At 38.3% G+C, this 9,277-nt stretch overlaps 1 protein-coding gene across 1 annotated transcript; it reads left to right on the top strand.

Annotated features, from left to right (window-relative positions):
- The first annotated feature begins 563 nt into the window (after positions 1–563).
- Positions 564–8,364, top strand: LOC145787952 (4-galactosyl-N-acetylglucosaminide 3-alpha-L-fucosyltransferase FUT6-like). Its single transcript, XM_082599791.1, has 8 exons — positions 564–793; positions 1,110–1,231; positions 1,656–1,734; positions 1,871–2,044; positions 3,682–3,798; positions 5,395–5,605; positions 7,230–7,405; positions 7,908–8,364. The coding sequence occupies exons 1-8, from the start codon at positions 564–566 to the stop codon at positions 8,275–8,277; spliced, it is 1,479 nt and encodes a 492-aa protein (XP_082455917.1). The 3' UTR covers positions 8,278–8,364.
- Positions 8,365–9,277: the final 913 nt, after the last annotated feature.

The following is a 9,277-nucleotide window of genomic DNA, read 5'->3' as shown; positions in this document are numbered from 1 at the left end:
TTTAAAGTATTTTGTATGGCACGACCTGGAATCGATCTCAGAACTACCAGCACTAGAGCCGAAGGCAATAACCACTCGGCCACTGAACTGGATGTGTGATACGCTAGTGCAGACAGATAATCACATAATTTTTGAGGATTAGCAGACCTTCATCGTGATAATACCAACAAGAAAATAACCGACTCGTCATAGGCTTATACTCTGTTAATGAACTCTCTGTTTCATACATACAAACAGTGAACATTTACTGACAGCGAATAACTAGACCAGTGGTTTAATATTTTCGCCTCTGTTAACTTTTTTGCCCCACGACCTTTAAAATCGCTCCCAGGGGCGATATCATTTAATTTGGAGACCACTGCTGTAAACTATAGCAAACTATTTTCAGTGCTTGCTTCGTCTACAACCGCTACGAAGCTATGGCCTCAGGGGAGTCACGTGATGTTGGCTAACCGCAGTTACACGTTACCAAGGTTTCAGTTGATGTGCTGTTGGTTGATATATGCCGTTGTTGAGTTAAAGCTACAAGTTTCGAGACTGTATAAGACCAGTCTTGTCACAACATGAGTAGTGGTGCTAGCGGGGGGTGGGAGACAGACAGTTCTTTTGAAGGAAGTTATGAATTTGAAAATGGCGCTCCAGAAATTGAGTATAGTGAACTCAGCTACAGCACAAAAGACTTGCGTTGGCAACTTCAAACCGTCAATCCAGAGTTTTCACATGTTCAAACCTCATACCTTCCAGCTCATTCTCAAATAGAAGTTGACCAAGTCGTCAAATCGCTACTTCGGAGGTAGGTAATTTTGAATCTTTTAATTCATAAGGTTTACAGAACATATCAGACTTAGAGCAACCTGCTATTTTGCATTCATCAAACATTTATTTATTTAATTATTATTGAAAACCGTAAAATCAAACAACGCTGGTTCGGCTCCTAGGGTGTTTGCTGTGCAGCACATTTCAAGGACTGCTCCCAATTCAGTGGCACCTGATAAATAGAGTAATTTACAAAGTCAAACATCAGCAAACAAAAATCGTATTGGATTGAACAGATGCTTTTCGACAGCTAAAAGTAAAAATTAAAATAACATATTCAACACATTCAACAGAATATGGAAAACTGCGTGTTATCGGCTATTGATTCTTACTGTCGTCGTCTTCATCATATTCTTCATCTACTATTCAATTCAGAAAAACAATCGAGGATTAGTATTTGACGCAGTTCATGAAAGTAAGTGGATACGATATGATGGCAGCAATGTGTCACATTGTGGAATGTGTCAGTAACTTTTTTTTAACAGACTTGAGGCCCAAAACAGAAGGCTGTATTCTAAGGACTTCCCTCTATTTCGAAACTACAAGTCTGATTTGCTTTTTTAGTTGAACTCATAGGTCAAAATGCCTAGCCAGTTGATAACATGGACAGCTCCCATTCTCACATCTATACAAGTAACGTCCATCAAACGGGTATAGAAATTTATCGCATAATCCTTGACTCGCTCACCAAAATAGCTTTTGAAATGCAAAGATTATCTAAAAGAAATCACCTATGCTTCAAAATGGGTTGTGTTTATTGTAATAAAGCTGCGTATATACCTGTATTAACCATAGTTTAAGTAAATTTAACTCCAGGTATTTGATTTGCGTATTACCAGGTAAGTCGGAAAGATATGTGCAGCAACACTTACCGACTATGCAACTGCAATCTTCAAACGAGTCGGGTTTACATAACAGGTAACCCAGTACATTTTTGAAGTTTCTAATTTATCAGCCAAATAAATATATTTTTAGTTACATTTAAAAGGTCTTTTTTGGTTCGGTACTGTGTTAAACTTGTTATTATTATTATTATTTTTATAATACAACACAGAACGACTTACACAATCTTGATCTGGAATATGCCCGGCACTGTGCATAAACCTAAAACCTTGGAAGAAAAATGTGGCCCTTGCGTTATCAGCACTGACCGAAAGATGGCGAAGCAGAGTCATGCCATTGTGATTCATTACAGAGACACTAAAAGTTTGCCAGACGTGCAAACCAGGTAATTAGGCCTATTGTGGATATACCCACCTGGTGGCTACACGATTTATTAGACAGTTGCGTTCTGGCTGCAGAAAGTCTGCCAAGATAATTTTTTACATTTAGGCTACTTGTGCAATTTTTTAGGGCCTATAGCAGAAACGGGATTGTTAAGGCTAAGCAATTTTGGATTTGGAGTCGTCTAATGGCGTGTACTGTGTATAGCCTAATTATGTCGTATACTAAATAAAGTAAAAAAAAATTCACTCAAGTTATTCAACTTATTTTCTATTATGTTAAAACTAATGAAGTTTCTTGTCGCTGCATTATAGACTGTAGCCTACTCTTCACAATTGCTCCAAAGATGATGATAAAATAATAATAACTAACTGTAAAAATACGCGTGCATAGTCTCAACTGATCTTTTCTCACTCTACGGCCAAATGATCTTGCGATATCTAGATGAAGAAGAATGCATTTCGGTAGGCGGACAACGTTTCAACAACATAAGATACGCAAACGACACGGTACTAATCGCCGCACCAAACTCCAGTTTACAAAACTTACTCCACATGGTCATTAAGCAAAGTGAGAACCTTGGACTTAATTTGAATGCGACGAAAACCTTTTGTATGACTATCTCATCAAAGAAAATAACTCCGGTATGCACAATGAAAATACGGAATACACCGGTCTCACAAGTGAATAGTTTCAACTATCTGGGTTTTATAGTTCGAATGGTCGATGTTGGAGGGATGTAAAATCAAGAAATACACAATCCAATCAAGCTTTCATCAAAATACTGAAATCTAACTCAATCTCTCTATTAGAATAAGAATTTTATATGTGTACGTTTGGTCAGCTCTGTTACATGGCTGTGAATCCTGGACCATAGCTTATGCCCGCAGATAGAAAAGAAGATCAACTGTGCTGAAATTTGGTTCATATGGAGAATGATGGAAGTTAACTGGATGGATAAGATCACTAACGAAGAAGTGTGGAGACTCTCTGACTGTACCCCTGGCGTCCTCATCACAACTATCAAAAAATGCAAATGACATTTACTGGCAGGCCTGGATTTAGGGGGGAGGGCAGAGGGTGCAGGTGCCCCGGGCCCCCCGACTTTTGAAGACCCCCCCTAGGTGGAAAAAATGTGATTTTGTGTTATTTTTATTTTTTCTTTCAGCCTTTAAAGTTTTTGCAAAATGCTGTGCAGTGCTAGATTAATGCTACTGTAGAGGTAGAGGTGGTCTTTCGCGCCATAGGCGCGAAAAGTTTTTTTGCACGGGGGCCCTCATCTAAAAGTGCCCCGGGCCCCCCACCAGCTAAACCTGGCCCTGTTTACCTGGCATCTCTACTGCAAACGCGGCAATGAACATGCGGCAATGATGAGACGACTTCCTGGTGAGAGGCACCGGGGACGTCCACGTTTGGAATTCTTTAACAAATTTCAACATGGATAAAGCAAGATTTTGTAAACTTATTAAGAACTATGGACAATCGATCGTTGTGGAGACTCACGATAGCCGCCGCCTTATTGAGACATGGCCGATGATGATAATGATGTAAAAATAGCTTTAAAAAATGAAAAAGGGGTCGCATTTCAAATATGTAACTACTGTTTCTTACACCCTTTTCATATTCACACATTTTAAACAGACATCCTAGTCAGATATATGTGTGGCTGTGCAGAGAAAGTCCAAAAGCGACCAAGAATGATCACAAACGATCGTTTAAGGAATTCGACAACTTCTTCAACGCTACGATGACGTATAGGTGAGCGAAACAATGAAACAAAGTCACAGCATGTTCATCTTTGTTTCACCCCTTAAATCAGAGGTTCCCAACCTGGGGGCCATGGCCTCCTAGTCGGCCATGAGCTTTTTTCAAGGGGGCCATGGAAAAATTTGAAAAATAATAATTTTTTTTAATTTATCATCTCTAACTCCAACACCATATAACAAAATAAATTAAAATTTAATAAAAATACCAGTACATTTTGTAATACTAATACATAAACAAGTTTTTTAATTAAAATGACGTTTCTTAATTCTTTCAAAAGGTTGAAAAAAAAATAGGAGAGCCATTGATTTTTCAAAATTTTGAAAGGGGGCCACGGTGTAAAAAAAGTTGGAAACCCCTGCCTTAAATGTATTATTTATTTGCAATTGTTTTTTCTTTGTTTTATTTTGTACCGTTTTCTGTTTTTTATAGTCTATTGATTATTACTATTGTTAGGCCTAGGCTATGCGGTATAAAATAAAAAGAAAAGGAAAAAATCCTGAAAAACACAAAGATAGAGTAGGGCAATATTAAAAGGAAGAAAGGTTCATTTGTTACAGTAAATTTAAAAAGCTTTGTTCAATCAATCATCAATCAATAGTTTATCTGTCAGAAACAAGAACATAGTACATGTTTTGAAATATGCAAGTAATATACACATCACACCAGGGGCTCCGGAACGATTTTTGACTGGGGGGGAGGCAGGATTATGAAAAAAGGGACTGAAAGGCCAACTTTTTTAAAAGTTTTAAGATAAGACATAGCGATAATGCTCATCCATCAGCTCATCATCGAGCAATGATACAAGTGTCTGGAATACAAAGAACAATGGCACGGAAGAGCATCATGGTATGTTATAATGATGTAGGCTAACCTACTGCTATTGTAATGCAGAATTTTGTGTCGTGAATGTTGTTATATTGTATTGTAAAATGTGCAGTCGCTTACATGACATTAAAAGGGCACCATTGCCCCCCTGCCTCCATACACAAAAAAAATTGAGGGCAGGGGGGCATCTTCCCCTCGCGCCCCCGCTTCCGGCGCATCACACAATGCAAAAGTTGCACATGTTTCCATAATGACAGAGCGACAACGAGACGACCATATGGTCTACTAGTCAATTGCCACCCCACAGAAATGACGATTTTGCCATTAAAAAAAAATGTTACAGAAAAACACATCGTTTCCGCGTTTCAAAATACACACCAAAAAAATGTTTAAGATAAGAAGATAACGTAACCACAAAATTCCAAGAAACAAACAGAGATTACTGAAGTTTCAGACTAAATCTTTTCCATTGCATGTGAAAATGACAAGTTGATTTCCACAGCATAGGCTATTATTTACAATGCGCCGTAGCTTCATAAAATCAACGTTTTGATCTCTTTTTTTTATATAGTGAAATCATAGTTTTTTCAAACTGCTTGTTATGATGGTCAGAAATAAAAACAAACTAAACTGAAGTTGATTTCCATAACATATCAATTACGATGCATGTGTACAATATACAATATAGGCCTACTTCTGTACGGTATGCATCGTAGCTTTGTAAAATCAACGTTTTGATCTCACTTAAAAAATAAATTTCAGGAGAGATTCTGACGTATATTATCCATACTCGGAAAGTTGGATCAGAATAAAATCTAATAAAACGGCGGCGCCTTTGGTGGCGCCTTTCTTTCAAGACAGCATTGATGAAATTGTGACACGAAAGCGACACTTAGTGGCTTGGGTAGTCAGCAACTGTTTCGAAACTGAAGGCGCTGAAGAGCGATTTCGCTACGTAAGCCGACTGCAGCGGGTAAGATTGTGATTTTTTTATTGTGTTATTTATTTAGACCAGGGTGGTCGAAGTTTTTGAACAGCAGAGGCTACAGTAATTTTTATCACAAATTTGGTTGACCGAAAATAGATCATCTTGGATGAGATTCATTTGAAAGGAATCTTTTGGTTGAAACAAAATGGTGGGCTGTGAGTTAATAATCTAGCTGTTTCTACGGTTTAACGTCTTCTGTTCCCCATATTGCGAGGACGGATGCCAACCAATATTGTTTGATGACGTTTTTCCACGCCACCCGGCCTTGAGGAACCACCGAGACAAGATCTGCCAACCATAGACCTTTCCGAAATATAAAAATGAATATATAACCTTACAAACACTACTATAGGCCTATTCAAGCCAACGTACTCCACATGAATGATATTGAGCATGGGTCGATTTGCAATGGAGATGTGCATTGTGCAATAACAATAGAGTTTGGTAAGAGCTGCGAGCATTCAACTTCATTTCAAAAGAGTTTCGCAGCCCGAAACTTATTCAGTTGCGCCGCTTGCGCGTCACAGACTGGACCATCTGATTTGGAATATTATAACTTTGAAAAAAGAAGTAATTTTGCTGTGCCACAAAACGATGACGGAAAAAAATTAATATGACTAGATTGGATAATCATGTGTAAGAAACAAGTTCAAACGACAAATAAAACAAAACAAAAAGAGGAAAACCCGTCGTCGTCGTCGTGTGAGCGTCTGGGGCCGAGGGTCTATCCAAACGTATTTAACGTAGTTCTGAGTCGTTGTCTGGAAATACACACACATACAATAAAATATCTAATTAGATAATTTTTAGTTATTTTATCTTGTGAAGAGCACAGCTCTTTGAAATACTTCTTCATAAACCCTCCAAATTCATAACCCGCTTAAGGTGCTTAAAAGTAAGACAAAATATATTAAGATAAATGCTATTATGCCCAGTAGCGTAGCCAGGAATTTTGAAGGGGGGGTTTTGACAACCCAGCGGCGGGGGGTCTGGGGGGCCTCCCCCAGAAAATTTTGAAAAATTACTTTGAATTTTGTGCATTTTGAGAGCATTTTCAACAAAAATGTGGGTATGAATATTCCTGTAAAATGGTGCTGTCCGGTGGCATAGCAAAAGGATAAGATCATGTTTTCTTCGGCATTTTTCGGAAATAAAGCTAAGTCTCTATGTTTTCTTGTTGCTAATTCCAGGCTGAGATGTTTGGTATTGGCAAAACTCACTCTTTTTATGCAGTTTTGTTTAAAATTAGGCAATTTTTTTTAGACTGAAAGCATCATTCTCAATATCGTGACGTCGCACGCGTGCCAAAGGGGGGGAGGGTTGCAACCCCCAACCCCCCCCCCCCCCCTTTGGCTACGCCACTGATTATGCTTACATGGATGAAGTTTACTGCTACATTTAAATAATTCTCAAAATAATACAGAGTTTGCAAATATAATAAATATAACAACAGCCTATTTATTAATTTTCAGAAAATATTTATTTGCGCAAAGAGAACGCACTGAGTATTTATTTTCAAAATGTCCTCAACATATCGTCTTTATTTTAACCTTATGTCATCAATATGACCTCTTATAAATTAATTGATTTATTTTTTTTACTTATGCAGGCAGGGTTGAAAGCAGATCTTTTTGGTCGCTGCTATCAAAACAATCCCTTTCCACCGTATCGATCTGACGCAGCGATAAAAAAGCTGAGTCATTACAAATTCTATCTAGCGTTTGAAAATTCTCGTCATTGCCGGGATTATGTTACTGAGAAATTTTGGTATAATTCCCTATACAGGTGAGTAAAGATATCTGGAAAAATTGCTCACACGTTGGTGAAATTTTCTCTTTTCGCATAACTTTATTCCGTGATGCTTTTTCTTCAATTTCCACTACCTGCTGATTCGTTAGCAGTGGAGTAACTTGTCTTGACTTTGTGATCTTGATAAAAGTGCACATTATTAAGAATGCCTATTTCCACTCAGTTTTCAGTTGGTTCATGAAAAAGATAACCAGTTTGTAGCCTACATTTGAACTTGTCCGAAACTTTATTGAAAATGAAAACACTATGGGTTCAATTAAACGTACCGGCATGCGTAAAGATTGCCTTCTCGTTTACTTACAATTCAAATCTTGAATCAACAAGATATGACAGTTATCAAAGTATTCCTATCTACTGCAGCAAAAAGTCCACTACAATCCATAAAGATTCTTACACCATCACCGTCTACATTTTTTTTATTATTCGAGATAGCCTATTTACGTGCAAAGCGTTAACGCTCATAGATTATTATTTTTAGTGGTGTTGTACCAATAGTGTGGGGACCTACCAAAGAAGACTTGAAGAAATTAGCTCCTCCACATTCATACATCAACACGGAGGACTTTCAAAGTGATAAAGACCTTATCAGCTACATAAAGTATTTAGATAAAAATGACGACGCTTACAAACGGTACTTCGAATGGAGAAAGATTATGTCCAAAGGCTACGAGTCAGATCAAGTCAAAAGGGACAATCTGACTACAAATTCTATATTTTCTAAGAATGCAACGTTTGGATTTTGTGCGCTATGTCGTGCATTGCACTCGGGTAGAGCCCGAAGCTTCGGAGCAATTCCATCTCTCAACGCATGGTGGTATGGCTCAGAAAACCCGGAATGTTTAACTTAATACTGTATGCTACCAATAAAACTCTTCAAAATTTTTTTTTATTTAAAAATCAAATTTATTTTTGAATGCTACCATTTTTATTTGCTGCAGCTACGAATAAAAAGTTACAAATGAGAATTGTTTTCAATATATTTCGGAAAAAGAGAAACGCTTGGTAGCTCTTAGGAACTTAAAAGCGTAGGCTACAAGTTCATTACAAACACAACTTAGATTTGTATGTTCGTAGTATAGGGAGGCGCCTCGAAAGCGGACACCCGCTGTTTCACGCCACTTAGCCATTTCCCGCTGCCAGCATCTTTTAGTTTAGAGAACGTTTTAAACACAGTGATATAATTTACATTCCGCCCCGTTGGCTCAGTGGTTACGCGCCCGGCTCAAGATCACGCGGTGCTGGTTCGACTCTCGGGCGTTCTTGAGCAACGCACTTTCAGACCTGCTCTCCATTCAGCGGCACCTAGTGAATAGTATAATTTCCCGGCAACAACACTTCAACCAATCGGAAAATTCGAAGCTCGGTAACCGGCCCTGCGTCAAAAGCCTCTACAAGTATGCGAAACTACCAGGAATAACCTATCAAACCTTTGTCAGTCCGAGGATAAAGATTCAAAACCAACCAACTCTGTTCATCGAATTACACTTTGATTAGCAATAAACGCGGCTTCGTGTGTGACTGACGAGTCATTCAAAATACGTATCTGTACACTAAATATATCGTAAACTTAATCCTGACAGTTTGGTGTGCTCATGTTCAGAAGTCTTGGTGGGTGTATTACCAGGCTCGACATCTTGAAGTTACTTTTTGTATTTGAAGCCCCATCACCAGTAAACAAATCCATTGACTGGGAGCTGCTGAAGGAAGAACTGCTGTGACTTGCTCTGTGTACGTCAAGAGCTGTTGAATGTCGTCATGTACTTATAGTGCCAAATGTTTATTCAGATATTGCTCGAAACTTTCCACGCAAAGTGCCTACCCACATAAGTGACCGTATAAACCATATGT

This window comes from Aplidium turbinatum, chromosome 18 (assembly GCF_918807975.1).
Source record: "Aplidium turbinatum chromosome 18, kaAplTurb1.1, whole genome shotgun sequence".
NCBI lineage: Eukaryota > Metazoa > Chordata > Ascidiacea > Aplousobranchia > Polyclinidae > Aplidium > Aplidium turbinatum.
This window is presented reverse-complemented; position numbering and strand designations above follow the sequence as displayed.

Coding starts and splice junctions, on each gene's coding strand:
- LOC145787952 (XM_082599791.1), top strand. CDS start 564: ATGAGTAGTGGTGCTAGCGGGGGGTGGGAGACAGACAGTTCTTTTGAA. Junction 794..1,109: donor GTCAAATCGCTACTTCGGAG/GTAGGTAATTTT, acceptor CACATTCAACAG/AATATGGAAAACTGCGTGTT. Junction 5,606..7,229: donor ACGTAAGCCGACTGCAGCGG/GTAAGATTGTGA, acceptor TTACTTATGCAG/GCAGGGTTGAAAGCAGATCT.